General features: G+C 39.2%; 1 protein-coding gene across 2 annotated transcripts; it reads right to left on the bottom strand.

Moving 5' to 3' along the window:
* Positions 1-976: 976 nt before the first annotated feature.
* On the bottom strand, positions 977-17,497 carry stxbp6l (syntaxin binding protein 6 (amisyn), like). 2 transcript variants are annotated; one of them, XM_030128067.1, is made up of 7 exons: positions 17,339-17,497; positions 13,943-14,103; positions 8,155-8,285; positions 6,848-7,154; positions 6,192-6,290; positions 2,961-3,118; positions 977-1,159 (listed from the first exon to the last, which is right to left on the bottom strand). In XM_030128067.1, exons 2-7 carry the CDS (start codon positions 14,094-14,096, stop codon positions 1,136-1,138), a joined length of 873 nt encoding a protein of 290 aa, XP_029983927.1. In that variant the 5' UTR covers positions 14,097-14,103; positions 17,339-17,497; the 3' UTR covers positions 977-1,135. The 2 variants fall into 2 exon arrangements, with proteins under 2 accessions (XP_029983927.1, XP_029983926.1); XM_030128066.1 differs by having other exon boundaries at positions 13,943-14,109; positions 17,338-17,495.
* Between the last annotated feature and the right edge of the window lie 238 nt (positions 17,498-17,735).

The raw sequence follows: 17,735 nt of genomic DNA, 5'->3' as shown, positions 1-17,735 counted from the left end.
TTCTGACGTTTATTTACAGAGACTTCATGGTCATTGTGTTTCTTTACAATGAGATATGGGAGCACCTCCACCAAAGAAACTCTAAGAACCAAACATACAAACATAGAACACAGAACACAAAGGGCAGTCAGTTACAAATAAAAACAAAAAACTTGCATATTTCTTTTAATAAGTTCAAAGTAAATGAATAAATATTGCACATGGTCATAATTTCACTGTCCTACTTCACTAGACCAGCTTTACTCTTTCACATAAACAGAAAACTTTTTAAGACAAGAAGACAGACGAGACAGCAAACATGAGACGGAGTCCACGAACACAACGACAGAACAAATGAGAACACACATGAACACACAACACACATGAACACACAACAGGACCAGACACAGGCTCTTTGAACCAAACATTTACTGCTTTAAGAAGAAGGAAAAAACCCATTTACTGTAATTTAATACAATTCAGTCCAACTCATGTGTACATGTGTTAACAGACAAAAAAAAAACAAAAACAGAATTACCTTCACCCAGACTGGTACCAATCTGTGGTTTGGCCATTATGACCCCGCCCCCTGAAGGGGAGGAGGCAAGGAGTACTGTTTTTGGTTCAGTTTGTTTGTTTGTTTGTTTGTTTACACTTTAGCAGCCAAACTACTGGTTGAATTCAGACCTAATTGGGTTTACAGATTATCAGTGACCCAGAATAGATGTGGTTACATTTTGGGAAAAGTAGGTCAAAGTTCAGATTTTTCATGATGTTTTTTTTTTTTTTTTTTTTTTTTTAATCTTTCCATTTCCTTATAACAGTTGAAATACATGTGAGGGGCGGAGCTTGTTGTGCCTGGAACCACGTGTTATTTACATGTTTTTGTGTTGTATTTTCATATTAACTGTCACATGGAACAGAAAGAAAAATGGCTGCAACAATGGCTTGAGTTTTAAAATGACCCTCAGACCCACAGACCCTCAGACCTTCAGACCCACCCATAGACCCTTAGACCCACAGACCCTTAGACCCTTAGACCCACAGACCCTCAGATCCACAGGGGGTCCTGGTCAGCAGGGCTCTGGTCCCCTCAGTGTTAGTGTCCTGGTTACAGTGCGGACCCTCTGCTGGCTCCACTGACCCCCTCCATCCTCTACTTTGCGTACTTCAGAGCCAGCTGCATTTGAAACAAAGACAAGACCAAATACATTTATTCTAACAGACAGATGGAAAAATATATAATTAAACAGACCTGTCATAATTAATATTTAGAAAATGGGATGTAAACAGTGCTGTAGTCCATGGTACAGAGTATACCTCCTTATTTTTTAGTCGTATATGCTCTTCTAAATCCCCCTCATGTGCTCCATTCAGTCATATCTGCAGCCAGATTACCCATGTTTTCCCCTCGGACGGTGAAGCCATGACCCGCCCTACTCTGCCTCTAATTGGCTAGTACTTGGTACCTTTACTGATTAGATTGGTTAACTTTAGGCATGAGGACTGATGAGCCAACCAGAGGCAGAGTAGGGGAAAATATTGCTAACTTAGCGCCAGAGCCAGGGCTCTGCTTAACACTGTCCACCTCTGGAACCTGATTGGACACCTCCTCAGGTGCCAGTGCCACCCCAGTTGATTGACAGGTCACTGCACGTCTCATTGAAAGATACACGATTATTGGAAATGCGAACAAGAAAGGCAGAAGAAACGTCTTTCAAATGAGTGAAACATGGAGAGAACCTACTTTCATGGAATCCATTATTCTGAGGTCAGTTTTAAGGTGGTTTCAGAATGACAAACCTATTTATGTTTGTAAAGAGCACATGAATGAGCCTTTAGGCTGTTGAACCAAACCAACAGTTGGACACATAATAATAATAATAATAATAATAATAATAATAATAATAATAATAATAATAATAATAATGGATTAGATTTATATATTTATATAGCGCTTTCTATGAACTCATACTCAAAGCGCGTACAGTGGATCCATTATTCATTCACTCTCACATTCTCACTGTGGTGTTGGCAACCTACAAACAAAGAAGATCCTCCATGACCCCTCCCACCCTGGTCACAACCTCTTTGACCTGCCCCCCCCTTCCCCCCAGAAGAAGGTACAGGGTTTTGAGGCAGTGCACAAATAGACTCAAAAACACTTTTTACCCCCCTCTTAAACAATAACATGCAATATTTGAGGGATGTGTGGGTGAGAGTCTATAGCTTCCAGTATGCTGTATATTATTGTTTTACATTGTGTACTTTTATATCTATTGCTTTATATCTATTGTCTACTTTTATATCTATTTTCTAGTTCTTGTTATTCATATTTATTGCTATTTATTTGTTGACACTTTGGTAAGGGCATCCTGACCCAATTTTGTTGTAACATGGAGTACAATGACAATAAAGCCTGTTCTATATGTACCACAGCTGCCCTGGGAAGTGAAGCCAGTTCAGATTCACATTCAGATTTATTCATTGTCATTCAATAAAAATATCGCAGATGCTGTTACAGAACAAAATTCCAAAATGCACAGCACAAAATAAAACACAGGAAAACTTTTAAAAACACCAACTAAAAAAACAACCCATATATATGATAAAATATTAGACACTGCACTAAAATAAATAAATAAATAAATAAATAAATAAGTTAGTAAAGGTAAAAAATATTGCACGATGGAGGGGTCACTACACACCTACGGCCCCTCCCGTCATTACCGAACATTCATACACATTCATACACCAGTGACAGAAGCAGCACTAGAGGCAAGGAGGGGGAAGTGTCATGCCCAAAGACACAACAGCACATGATTAGGACAGAGTGGGATTTGAACCACCAACCCTTTGGTTATTGGATGACCCACTCTACCTCCTGAGCCACGACCACCATCACCTGACTGTTTGTTTGTTCGGTCGGTGTCATCCCTGTCACGTATGACCATCAGCTGCAGGTCGGTCTCCTGTCTTACCTTGTGGGCGTTGTCTGCGAACTGCTGGGCTTTGTGCATCAGCTCCACTGTCTTGTCCTCAGCTCGGGTCAGTCTGTCCCCTCGTTCCCCCAGAGCCACGTTCATCCTCTGGACCACGTTGGCCACCGTGTTCCCTGACAGACGCTGCCCCGGCTGACCTGTTCAGAGACAGAGTGGGTGTGTTCAATTCAATATGGCCGACTAAGGGTTGGTTTAGGGGCGTGGCCATAATAATATTTTTTGTTTGTCTCCTGACGATGAATCTGTGTACCGATTTTTGTGGCTCTACGACAAACTTTACATTGGACATGCTCCCATTGGCGTAATGTATTTCCACTTTTGAAGGGGGCGCTGTCGCAGCATTTCTTTACTGACATCTACACAACTGATATGTAAATGACATTTCTCGCACTTCTGAATACTGGGCAAAATTTGGTGAGTTTTCGTAAATGTTCAGGGGGTCAAATTTGAGCTCAAAACGCAGGAGAAAGAAAAATGAATAAATAAATAAAAACTAGAAAAGCACTCATAGAGCGCAGACCTCCACCAAGGCAGACCAGTGCCCCCCCCCCCAGATCACCACCAAAATGTAATCATTTGTTCCTTGTACCAGTATCAACATTTATGTTTATGCATTTGGCAGATGCTTTTTTTACAAAGCGAAACAAAACATTTCATGAAATTTTCATCCAAATCTGTCCATAACTTTTTGAGTTATCTTGCACATGGACAGAGAGACAGAGAGACAGACAGACAGACATGGGGGGGGGGGGGGGGGGGGGGCACTGATCTTCCTTGGCGGAGGTCTGCGCTCTACAAGTGCTTTTCTAGTTCTCATAGTGACGAGTGTTTGTATTTTTCCTCGGTGGCCTGACTACATCGTCATACATATGACTTTAAAACCAAATAAAACTCCTATTTCTTCCAAGTTTAAAGGATATGATGTTTTAAGACACTTCTGCCTTGGTGTCAAATTCAAGCTGCAGTTTTTACCTGTTGATGTTCAAACAGATGAGGAGAAGACACGACTAGAGCAGAAATGATTCAGACATTAACTGACTTAAACCATGTTCAGTTGGATCCAAATGTGTTGAAAACTGCACTGACAAAGAGTTTGTAGATGTGATTAGACTGGTTTGTTGTAGTTTATATATATAGATATATATTTTTTAGATTTCACATATACTTTCATATTATTGTTGTTATTTATACATATCTATAGATATTTTTTATATATCGTTAGCCTCATATCATAACTGTCTAACTCATCCACCATATAGACACCAGTCTGCGGACCTGTAGAATCCAGGGCTCTGTTTTCTAACAGGGGTCTGGGATAAAAACAGTAAGGACTCATGTCAGAATAGACCCATACCAGCACATGTCCCAGGTCAAATGAGGTTGACCAGGACGAGCTGCTGAACTGGGTTTGGTGCCTTGCTGCAGCCTGGCACATGTCCCACCCATTACACTGGCCCTACCAGTGGGTTCAATGGTGCTCTGCTCTGCGCTGCCGTCCGAAAGACAGCTATTGTATCGACCTCTCCCAAATAAACAAGGTCATCTGTCATCTGACCGCTGCATCACAGAGCGGCCTGTGTCTGCGTCGGAGCGGAGAGGTGTCGGCCACACCAAACCCAAACAGAGACGCATGAGCCACGTCCGAAAGCACTCCAAAGAATCAAATATGGACCAGAGGGGGAGGGAGTTCACTACGTCTGTGCACAAATGATAAACGGAGGTGTAATACTGTTAAAATTACACTGATTTTTCAGGTTGTTCATATTTGTTCATGTTATGTTCAAGGACAGTTTGTAGATGTAAACATTTTCATCACGGAATTTATATTTTTTCACTCAAAAACATAGAGAAAACTTTAGAGTTGACATAATTACCTCCACCAGGAGGTACTGTGATCACTTTGCTTTGTTTGTTTGTTTGTTTGTTTGTTTGTTTGTTTGTTTGTTTTTAGCAACTTTAGTGTAAAACTCTTCCACCCATCTTTCCCAGATCTTCCCCACAGATAGGCCTAGGCCCTGGGACCAACCCAGTCCATTTTGGTCCCAGTAGGACAAAGTTCAAGGTCACAGCAAGGTCACAACATCTACAGTTTTCCATCTGTCATCATTGAAACATTTTCCAAAATTCATACAAAATTCAAAACGACTCCGATTCTCCTCCAGTTGGATCCACCTGTAGCTTAGAACAGTCTCTTGTATCTGGAACTAAATTGTCCACATCCACTGTGGAATGTGGACTCTGTGGACATTTACACTGAACATTGAAAATCCCATTTCCCACACATTTAAAATTAGAACTCAACTAATATTGATGTGAACTGAATCTAATTGGACAGACACATGACTGGGACCAGATTCAGCTGTTTCTGTGTATGGAACAACCTGGAAACTGTGGAATTTAAACAGAAATAGTCGATCCACACATGCACAGCATTCAGGGTGCTTGGCGGAGGTTTGAGTTCTGAACACTTGTTCCCTCCGCCAGGAGGTATTGTGATCACTTTGCTTTGTGTGTGTGCGTGTTTGTTTGTTTGTTTGTTTGGTTGGTTGGTTGGTTGGTTGTTTGTTTGTTAGCAAGATAACTTAAAAAGTTATGGATGTATTTTCATGAAATTTTCAGGAAATGTTGATACTAGCACAAGGAAGAAATGATTACATTTTGGTGGTGATCGGGGGTGGGGGGGCACTGATCTGCTTTGGCGGTGGTCGGTGCTCTCCGAGTGCTTTTCTTGTTGTTCATGTTATGTTCAAGGACAGTTCGTAGGTGTAAACATTTTCATAACAGAATTGATCTTTTTTCACTCAAAAACAGAGAAAACTTTGGAGTTGACGTTATTTCTAGTTTATTATTCTACTATTTATATTATCTGACTGGTCTGGCCCACTTTATACCATATAAAGCTGTATGTGACCCCTGAATGACCCCTGACATATACTAATGGGGTTATTTAGACACAGCAGTCTCCTTTTTTTCTGGTTCATAATGACAGTGAAACATGTACTTGAACTGGTCTGATTATCACTGTTCTGTTCTGTTATAATCAAATACATGTCATGGTTTTCTGTTCTTTTTTTTTGGAGCAGCTCATATTCTGTTCTTATAGTTCTGACTCCAGTGAAGACACCAAACGTGTCCTACAAAACTTTGTCTACATTCATTGATTTGAAAATGTTTCAGATCAGCAGTGTGCCCCTTTAACGGCTGCCTTACCTCGACCCTGGGAACGAGTTCTGTTTGGAACCATCATGTTCTTCATCCGGTTCAGGAAGGCTTTGCAGCGGTAGATGGCCAGATTCAAGACCCCAGCGTCTGATGGAACAGGAATACAATCTGACATCACAATCACAATCAGGGAACGGGAGTGGATGAGAAGTGAACAACATCGTGTCCGTTGATTTGGGATAAAGCTGATTCTGAACGGACTGGTCTGTGAGATGAGCATGTTCGAACACGTTTGGAGTCAATGAAATGTCAACACAGCCTATTTGACCATTTAATTTTCATCATTTTAGGGGAAGCTGAACTTCCCTTGCAGTCTTTGAGAAATTGCCTCTGATGTATACACATTTTTGATAACGTCACAGTAGTATTTTATCATTATTTATTAAACAACTTAGCACTTTAGATTAAATCCTTGTCCCAAGCCGAATGCAACGAAATTTCATTATGTATACACTTTGTGCAAACCTGGATGCCAATAAAGTTTGTCTAAATCTAAACACATAAACAGATTCCACTTCCCTTTTATAATATTAGAAAACATAAGTGTGCAAAAATACAGTTGTATATAATTCTACTGCTGTGTTTATGAGGTGGATTTCAACATCCGGGGTAAATACTCGTCTGTGCTGGTCATGTGACTGTACCTCCGGTCAGCTTGGACTGACAGTTGATGAACTCCGTCTGTCTGGGGGGGACGTAGCTCTTCCGTCGGGTCTGCAGGGCTCTGGATCTTTGGCTGGATGTGGGTTGACTGGGGCCCACAGTATCCTGGGCTGTGTGGGGACCTCTGCCCTTCCTGCCCACTTTACCTGCTTTAACACCTGTCGTCCCCTCCCAGTGGGTCTGACAGGCATGGTACAAGATCTGGACAAAGATGCACTTCTCTGCTGCAGAACTGGCAACCCACTGGTCCACAGTGTTGTCGAACACCAGGTCAAACTCCGGACTGTCCTGGAAGAGACGCAAACATTCACATTTGTTCTGCAGAAACACTGAGTAGCACCTGAAAGTTGGGTAAACCTGTAGTATTTCAGTTTTCCTTGATCGCCATCGGTGGATGTTTGGGTCTTTATGGGTTAAAAATGAAGAGATGATGAAAACCAGGTGGATCCAGTTTCTTTAAAGGGCTCATATTAGTCTTAACCCACTTTTTTTAGTCTGTGCTTCATTTCTTTGTGTATTTGGACCCTAATAGTTCAGACAGTTTGAATTTGAACCCTCCAGCTGCTGCAGAACTAGCTTTAGATTCATTTGGACAAAAATCCAGTGGATTCTCCAACTTGTTTGAATTCCTTCTTAATTAGTTGCGTCTCTAACTAGTTCCGTCTCCACCTTTGGACATATCAGGTCCAGACTTCAGACCAACATTTCTCCAGTTCGACATAATGGGCTCTATGCACAGCCCCACGACTTCCTGAACTTCAGGTGGCTCCTTTAGTTCCTGTCTTTCATTATTGGACACACTGATTAATCCAGGTGTGTCTGCTGCTTCTTGTTGTGACTGCTGATTAATCAGACACACCTGGATTAATCAGTGTGTCCAATAATGAAAGACAGGAAATAAAGGAGCCACCTGAAGTTCTGTGCATAGAGCCCATTGTTCGTCGTCATCAGTGGTTGTAGAAACTTAGAGCCCATTACCTAAAATGCTCAGTTGAACAGGACAGAGCAGCACAGCCAATAACCTGAAGGGGGCGGGGCCTGAAGTGGCTCATGTGCATTTAAAGGGCCAGCGCTCCAAACCACCTTTCTGGTGTCATTACTCAGAAATAGGGTTGAAGATGGACCTGTGGAGTTGAATGAATGAAGAATTCAGAGCCAAGCAGAGCATTTACAGTTTATGGAGACCACAGGGAGATGTGGGAAAAGGAAGAATTCCGCTCCACTCCTTTAAGTCGGTCTAAGCGATCAAGAAAAAGTGCAGGTGCGTAGGTACCAGACTGAAGCGGACCTTGTTGGGGTTGATGCCGTTGACCTGTCGGAGCTGCTCCACCGTCCACTGGGACCGTCTGGTGAAGGATGGGGAACCGTCGAACTGTTTGACCTTTGTAATGTGGAGCTGATGAGGCTTTGTGTTGGTCACTGTCAACAGAGAAGACACCGATCTGGATTCAACCAGGCTGAGCTGCAGAGGCTGAAGAAGAACCTACCCCCCCCCCCCAACCTCCAATAAACCACTGGGCTGCACTTTATTTCATACGTACATACTAGTGAGGTTCACGTCTGCTGAGGCACTGAGTCACATTTCCATATACATGAACCCTAAAGTGAACCTTATTATATATAACAGGATGTTTCATATCTGCGTTCTTTACACATACATACGAGACACATATTTAATTTAAGGTCAAAATGGAATTGTCAGTCAAATTATGTTGATTATGTAATCTGTGACGCACAGCCGTCAGCGGTGTTAGTTTTTAATGTTCGTTGGTTTGGTTCACTTCCTGTTTTATTTTGGTGAGGGGTTTTGTTCATTTGTGTGCACTGTGTCTGTCTTGTCTGCGTCCTCCCTGATTCCCTTTATTGTCTTCACCTGGGGTTCATTTTCTCCCTCCTTCATATTCCCTCCTCTCCTTGTGTCTGCTGTCAGTGCGTCTTTCATGTCATGCCAGGATCTCCCTCGACCTGCTCCTGCTCTGCTGGGTTGGACTGTCAAGTTCTTATTGTACGTTTTTTGATTCCATGTTGGTGAAGACTTGTTTTTGTTAGTTTTTTATTCTACATGTGTGAAGATCTTTTTGTTTCTCATTTTGACTAATAAATACTCACATTAAGGTCCATCCGTCTCTGTCTCGTGCATTTGGGTCCAAGCCTTGTGAACTCATAACATACTCTTCCATTTTGAGATTAAGGCAAGAAGGAAAAAAATAAACCAAGCAGGTTACCAGGTATCAAGCAGACCCTGTGTGCTCAGTAGCGCCCTCTGCCATGAGGCAGCAGTACTGACTGAACCACCCAGGGACCAAACTGTCCCCATATGTACTGAACATAAAAAGAGGAGTGAGTAATGTTGGTTTTTCCACTAAATCACAAATGTGATGATTTGTTTATTGTGAGATGTCACATAGTCATTTCTCTCTCTCTCTCTCTCTGTCTCTCTCTGTCTCTCTGTCTCTCTCTCTCTCTCTCTCTCTCTCTCTCTCTCTCTCTCTCTCTCTCTCTCTCTCTCTCTCTCTCTCTGTCTCTCTCTCTCTCTCTGTCTCTCTCTCTCTCTCTGTCTCTCTCTCTGTCTCTCTCTCTCTCTCTCTCTCTCCTCTCTCTCTCTCTCTCTCTCTCTCTCTCTCTCTCATCCCTCCTCCTCAGTCTGGTTCTGCTCCAGGTTTAAACCTGTTAAAGGTACGTTTTCTTCCTCCTTCTCCGCTCACTAGTGTTTGCTGTTGTCTTCAGAGTCTGGTTTGGACCAGGTCTGTATGTAAAGTGTCATGAGATGACTTTTGTTCTGATTTGACGCTGTAGAAATAAAATTTGATTGATTGAATCCATAAACATGGTGACGACCATAAATATGGTGCTGATTTACACATATATTCATATTTCTGTCATAGTACCCTCTAGTTCCTGGAAAATGCTCATATGTCTCTGTTTTGAATCTAGAGCGCTGGTTCCTCCTCTATCTCCTACTACATTCTAAACTGATGTGGTTTCCTGCTGTGTCCACCCATACACACACACGTTTGGTTTAAAACTCTTCTTCTTCTCTTGTTCTAACATCCATCAACATATTTGTTTTTATTATTCATGTGACTCTAGTTGCACAAACAGGTCTTTCGTTGCAGTTTTGTGTGATATACCAATTTAACTACACCTGAAAAAACACCTTTTGCAAGAACAAAAACTTTTAATTGAAAACGAAAGTTTTGGCAAAATTGTCATTTTTCCATTTGGTAAATTTTTATGCACAAGTTATATTCACACAATTAGGGTAAATGGAAAAGGGAGTACTGTTCAAATGTTGGTTGGTTGAATGAGCTGATGGATAAACGTTCTGGTGCTGTATTGATCTTTCAGTCTTTCAGTCTACCTCTGCTGCTTCCATTTCCTCTCTGAAGTGCCCCCCCCCCCACACCCGCCCAAACAATGGCCGCAGTGATGCAACCTTCAACAATACATCTGTTCTCAGAGAAGAGTGGACACAGAAAACAGCTGAGTCTGAAAACAGGCTCCATGAGGGGAGAGGGAATATTTGGTATTTGTACTCAAATCATTGAGCCCGTTTACATGTCCATGAAAATCTGATAACTGGGAGGAAACCGATAATGACCATAATCAGATACGACGTGTTCACAGTCACTTTATAAATGCGATAATGGAAAGACCCTGGTTTACATGTTTCAGTCTATTGTTTGATTTCTTTCAGAGTACATACATACATTATGACGTCAGACGTACACTTCCTGTCATTTTCAAAACATTTGTACTTGTTTTGTTGCCCATGGCAACGCCTCCAGTGTCAGCGTTACCTGTCCTAATGTGGGAGGAGCTAATAAGACGACAAAATAAGTCACATATTGCTGCTATCCTTCATTTCATTTCATTGTTTGTTTACCTTTTTTTCTTCAGCTCACGGTGTTGCTGCGTAACTTTAGTTTATATGGATTTTTTTTTTTTTTTTAACTCATGCACAGATGTAAAAAAAAAAAAAAAAAAACACTAATATAAATCAGATGAACCTGTTTACATGTGTGAAGACATCAGAGTATTGGGCAGAAATTTAGGTGTGTTTTTCTGATTTGTCATAATCCGATTACTGCTGTTATCGGATAAAGATGCTCAGATTATCCTGTTTACATGATCAATAATAATCTGATTACTCCAGAAATCAGATACTGTTCAGAGTATTAGTGTGAATGTAAACAGGCTCACTGTCTTATCCTTGAATTGGCTTAGTGGCAGTCTGGTTTAGTCCAGCTGTAAATGTAAAGTGTCATGAGATAACTTTTGTTGTAATTTTACACTATATAAAATCTAGACATAATTTATAATATAATGTATATAAAATGCATGGTATTTAATAAGGTGAGAGAGAAACAGTATTTCAATCCTCTGAATGTCCTGTACATTAAGTGAAGTAACAACAGAGAATCTTTGAATTTTGAATATAAATAAAATTTGATTTTAAACTGCTTTAATAAACACCTGGGTGGTCGTATATTAACTAAACTATCTAACCTACTTCAGGTCAGATTTACTGAAGCTTTGCATCAGGATAAACTTGAATTTGGTGCTAAAAAATAAAAACTACTGTTGAGAGTTACCAAAACAAAGCAAAATTAATGCTGGAAAGATGTGGACATGGTTAACCTAATGCACCTGACCTAACTGCATATGTAGTCATAGTTAAATGAGTCACATGATGCAGTTTTCTAAGGTTTACTGCTGTCAGTTTACTGCTGAATGCATAATTATTTAGAATTTATATTTAAGAAATTTGCTGTGTGACATTATTATTATTATTATTATTATTATTATTATTATTATTATTATTATTATTATTATTATTATCTTAATGCCTGCACATTTTCTCTTGCTCTTTTATTTTGCTGCTGCCTTGACCATTGAATTTCCCCGTTGTTAGAATCAATAGTGATTGGCGATTCACAAACGAATTATTCGAAAGAATGGATTCATTTAAGTTAATGAATTCTGACTAGTTTATGTGATAATAAAATATTAGCTAAGTGCTGCTGAATCGATTCAGTTGTCTTTGTGAATCGATTCAGCAGGGCTTTGCTAATATTTTGTTTATTATCACATAAACTGGTCTGAACCACCCATTCAGTCGGAGGTGGAAGTGCTGAGTGACGCACCGCACAGCAGGTCGTCTCCACGGCAACATCTGTGATTGTGTTGTGAGACTAGTTGCTGGCGACAGAGAGACCAAGCCAAGGTAGCGAACCACTGAATGACAATTCTGAATCATTCAAGAATCGTTCAATTGTTCAGGAATCGATGACTCAGTGAATCAATGACCCGCTTAATCGCTTTGTGAACTTCTGAATTTATTGAACCGCTGAGCAAGACTAGATACCCCCACCATAAGAAGAGCGAACAGAAAGAAAGAGATAGATGCATAGATTATGCATGTGTACAACCAAGATAGATAGATAGATAGATAGATAGATAGATAGATAGATAGATAGATAGATAGATAGATAGATAGATAGATAGATAGATAGATAGATAGATAGATAGATAGATAGATAGATAGATAGATAGATAGATAGATAGATAGATAGGCTTGTTGTCTTTTATGCTTGTCAAGTGCTGTAGTGGATTAAGCAATCTGACACACCAGTTCATGACCGACATCCGCTAGACTTTTTAAAAACCTGGTGAATAATGAATCGATTCAGAATTGATTTGCAACAGACGAACAAACCGAAAGAATCAAGTTCGTAAAAAGAATCAGACTTCCCATCACTAGAGATCAATGAAGTCTCATCTAATCTAATCTAATAACAAATAATCTCAGCAAGAGCATGAATGGGACCCATGACTGATGATTTTACATTTTTTTGTGGAATACATCCACGTTAACACCTGAGTGATAAGACCAAACGCAACATAGTTCTACTGACATTGATTAGTGCAGGACAGAAAGTGCATGATGATGAAGTGAATGACACATACTGTGTTCAACACATGCAATTCAATAAATACAAAGAAAAAAGAAAGGATAGGAGTCACTATAACATGCCATTCCACATGGAGTAAAATTAAAAAATAAAAAAAAAAAAAAAACTCTTATTTGCAAGTACAAAGTCCATCTCTTCCAAAACAATAATAAAAATAAAAAAGACTCAAATACTGCTTAAATAAGTGTCATTATTAGTCTCTTTTCCACTGACCGCCAAATTGCAATAAAAATAACTTGCACATAAAAATTTGCCTCATGGAAAAACAACAGTTTTGTCTAAACTCTAGTTTTAGACAAAAACTTTTCGTAGTTAAATTGGTATATGACACAAAACTGCAATGGACAGACCTTTGAGTCCAACTGGAGTCATATAAATAAACTAGAAAAGCACTTGGAGAGCGCAGACCTCCACCAAGGCAGATCAGTGCCCCCCCGCCCGATCACCACCAAAATGTAATCATTTGTTCCTTTTGCCTGTATCAACATTTCCTGAAATTTTCATCCAAATCTGTCCAGAACTTTTTGAGTTATCTTGCACAGACAGACAGACAGACAAACCAACGTGGGCAAAAACAGAACCTCCTTGGTGGAGGTAAAAACAAACAGATGTAGATGGATGGGCAAGAGGAGAAGAAGAGTTGAACCCAAACATGTGTGTGTGTGTGTGTGTGTGTGTGTGTGTGTGTGTGTGTGTGTGTGTGTGTGTGTGTGTGTGTGTGTGTGTGTGTGTGTGTGTGGACACAGCAGGAAACCACATCAGTTTAGAATTTAGTAGGAGACAGAGGAGGAACCAGTATTCTAGATTCAAACTAACACAGACTTATGTTCCTGTTCATGGAAGGACTGACACTGACATCCACCACAAGAAAGAAACTCAGCAGCGCAGCAGGACTGAATGGACAAACCGACATTACACACTTCTGTTTTTAACACATTTCGGAAAAATAGGGAAAGTTTTATGCAGATGGACGATGGAAAAGCACCTAGTGTCACATCCTTGGGTAGAGAAAGCACCGGAACCATCACATGAAAATGAACACTGGTCAGATAGACGTCAGAGTTAGAGGAACACATGATCTGCTGACAGCTGAACGAATACCTGACAGGCAGATGAATGTGGTGTACCGTCCTTTGGATGCAGTGGGCAGGAACGACAGCCTCTTCCTCTTCCTCCTCTCCACCTCCACCGCCACCAGCATCCGCTCATTATGAGGGATGAACAGCTCTTTGTTGATGGCAGACTGAATGTTCATTGTAGTCCTGAGATTTACACAGGTGATGGATGACAGCTTTACACACAGCACCAGTGTCCGTCTGTCCATCCATCCATCCATCCATCCATCCATCCATCCGCCCGCCCGCCCACCCACCTATCTATCTATCTATCTATCTATCTATCTATCTATCTATCTATCTATCTATCTATCTATCTATCTATCTATCGTTCTATCGTTCTATCGTTCTATCGTTCTATCGTTCTATCTATCGTTCTATCTATCGTTCTATCGTTCTATCGTTCTATCTATCGTTCTATCTATCATTCTATCTATCATTCTATCGTTCTATCGTTCTATCGTTCTGTCTATCGTTCTATCATTCTATCTGTCTATCGTTCTATCGTTCTATTGTTCTATCTATCTAACTACAGTTCTATCATTCTATCATTCGTTCTATCTAACACTTTCTCAGACATTATTTTTCTCACACTCAATAACCAAAAAAGATGGAGCAGAAGCTGTCCTATATTTACCTGTTCTATTAATAATTACACATGAATATACAAAATTGCAATACATTCCACCTTTAACCCTTACAGACCCAAACTGGGGTTATATTGCTTAAAAAAAGAAATTTACAAAAATTGAAAAAATTTTTACAAAATCCAAAATAAAAGGAAACAATAGGCAGTAAAAAAAACAACCCAAAATTAAGTTTAAAATAAAAAAGAAAGCAACAAAAGGAACAAAAACAGCCAAAGTGATCAATAAAATGAACAATAATGAATAATAAATCAACTAAATAATAAATAACATGAACAAAATTGAAGAAAAACTAATAAACCCATGGATTTGGATCAATGCCAGTGGATGGACACACTAGGTTTATGTTCAGTCCATGACAGATTGAACTGAAAAAGACACTGTTCATTCAGTTTGATCTGTTTTGATAGAATAACCCTCAACTTTAATCTGAGCTTTAATGAACATCTACACGATCAGTGAAGTAAATATAGGAAAATACCAGATTTTTACTTAAAAATGCCAAACACAGAGCATAATATTAGAAAGAAATGTGATAAATCACCTAAGAAATGTTAAAAATTAACCCTTTCATGCACAGTGGTCACTCCAGTGGACAGTTCTTCTCCAGCTGTTCTCTTGTATATTCATGGGTTTTGTTGTTTTAGTTGCATATTTACCCAACACAGTGGATACTTATGGACCACTCCATACACTGCAATTCATACCATTACTGTAACTTTGCAGTTCTTGATAAACCTGATTTGCAGTAACATGTTTTAGTGCAAATCAGCTGTTAATTTTGATTGATTGAAATCTTCATTTTGAACATGCAGACAGTGAAATCAAAACAAAAATCAACCAACAAAATATAAGTGCTGATACATAAAAGGTTGATAAGTAAACAAAAGAAAAAATTAAAAATTAATAATAATAATATAAACAAAATAAATGAAATGAAATTATACATGCTCAAAAAGGAGTAGGAAGAAGTAAAAACTAAAGAAGTTAATAATAATAATATAAACAAAATAAATGAAATGAAATTATACATGCTCAAAAAGGAGTAGGAAGAAGTAAAAACTTATATACTCCTACCCCCAAGCTCTCTCTAATTGTTATCAGACTGTAATTTAATAGTTATCTTAATCAAAAAGGATGTTCTTTTTGCATATTATCTCTATGAAGTGAGTAATAACTAGGATTGAAGTATGTTAAAATGTTAGAAAACATCAGATTAGCAGCATGAAAAATGTTTTTATTTCATAGTTTTCATACGGTATATCACTTTCTGATGATGGGTTTTGAATACATGTTACTTTGCTTCAGAAATTAAACACATGGTGTCCAGCTGAGTGGACATTTTTGTAACTCCATGAAAGATAGGTTCATAAAAAAATTTCAATCCTGTTGTTTTTTTTGTTTTTTTTTTCATGTCTAAAGAGGAATAAAAACACTCAGGAAAAAAAAATCTCGACTAAGGTTCTCATAATTTGTGTGTGAAAGGGTTAATTTGGGAACTGACATAAAATTAGCTCTGGGTCTTTATGGGTTAAAGATCTGACATTCCTTTCACTGTCAAACAAAAACTTTCAAATTCTCATAAAAGTAGCTGATCCCAGAACAATGGAAGAAGATTAGGGCCACTGGAAAAAAAAAAATAAAGGTCCAACATATTTTTTTTGTTATTATAATTTTAGAAAATGTCAGAATTCTGAGATTAAGGTCAGATTTCTAACTTTTTTCTCAGAATTCAGATTATTTTTTTGTTTGTTTTTCTGACAGATTTAGTATGATGCCATAAATCTAACACCATACTAAATCTGTCATTATGTCAGTCTGCTGTACTGCTACTGGATGACATAAAGCCAAACTGACACTCTCCCTGAATGTCCGAAAAAAAAAATCCTAATTCTGAGAAAAAAGTCAGAATTCTTGACTTTAACCCTTTCATGCATGAATTATGAGAACCTTTATCAAGATTTTTTTTTTTTTCCTGAGTGTTTTTATTCGCCTTTAAGCATGAAAAAAAAACAAAAAACAATGCGATTGTAAATTTTGTTATGAACCTATTTTTCATGGAGCTCCAAAAATGTCCACTCAGCTGGAAACCATACATTTAATTTTTGAAGTAAAAAAACAAAACAAAAAAAGAATTTACTGATATATTGTGTGAAAACTATGAAATACAAACATTTTTCATGCAGCTAATCTGATGTTTTCTCACATTTTAACATATTCCAACACTAGTCACTACTCACTTCATGGAGATAATATGCAGAAAAAAATAATAAATGTGTTTAAAAAAAAAATGTAATTACAGTCTAACAACAATAACAAGCAATTGATTTCCACTCGAACATGTTACTGCAGTTCAGGTTAATCGAGAACAGTAAAGTTACAGTGATGGTATGAACTACTGTGTATGTGATGGTGCATAAGCGTCTACTGTGTTGGAACTAAAACAACAAAAAACCAACAAAAACCCATGAATATACGAATAAGAGAACAGCTTTGAACAGCTGTCCACTGCAGTGACCACTATGCATGAAAGGGTTAAATCTCAGAATTTGACTTTTTTTCTCTAAATAAAAATAATGATAAAATAATAAAAGTGGCCTCAGTCTTCCTCTGTACACAGAAGCATTTACAGAACCACACAAAAACGTTTTAACTCTGACATGACAGTAGTTTTCCAGTCCCTCCAGTCTTCCAAACTCAAACTCACAGGTCAAACGGGGGTGACTAGTCCTTACCTGCAGTCCTGTCTCTTGTGCTTGGTGTGTTAGCTGTAGTTTTTTAGTATCCGGTTAGTATGTGATCCAACACATCCGTCATTCATTTATAGCCGGGCACCCTGGACGGCGTGCCGGGCTGAGGAGGCGCAAACAAACGAAGGTCTGTCCCATTTGAAGAGGTCGACAGTCAGTGAGGGGGGAGGGGCTGGAGGAGCCACAGGCCTCAAACATGGGTCTGAAAAGGCCTGGAGGGGTTCAGGTCTGGACCCTGAAAAGGCCTGGAGGGGTTCAGGTCTGGACCCTGAAAAGGCCTGGACCACCACTGACACCTCAGGTCTGAACCCTCTAGGCCCAGCTTAACCCATAAAGGCCCAGTGATACTTCTGAGGCAGTTTCCAAATCATTTTCTCTCTAT

The sequence above is a fragment of the Sphaeramia orbicularis genome, chromosome 24 (genome assembly GCF_902148855.1).
Source record: "Sphaeramia orbicularis chromosome 24, fSphaOr1.1, whole genome shotgun sequence".
In the NCBI taxonomy this organism is placed as follows: Eukaryota; Metazoa; Chordata; class Actinopteri; order Kurtiformes; family Apogonidae; genus Sphaeramia; species Sphaeramia orbicularis.
This window is presented reverse-complemented; position numbering and strand designations above follow the sequence as displayed.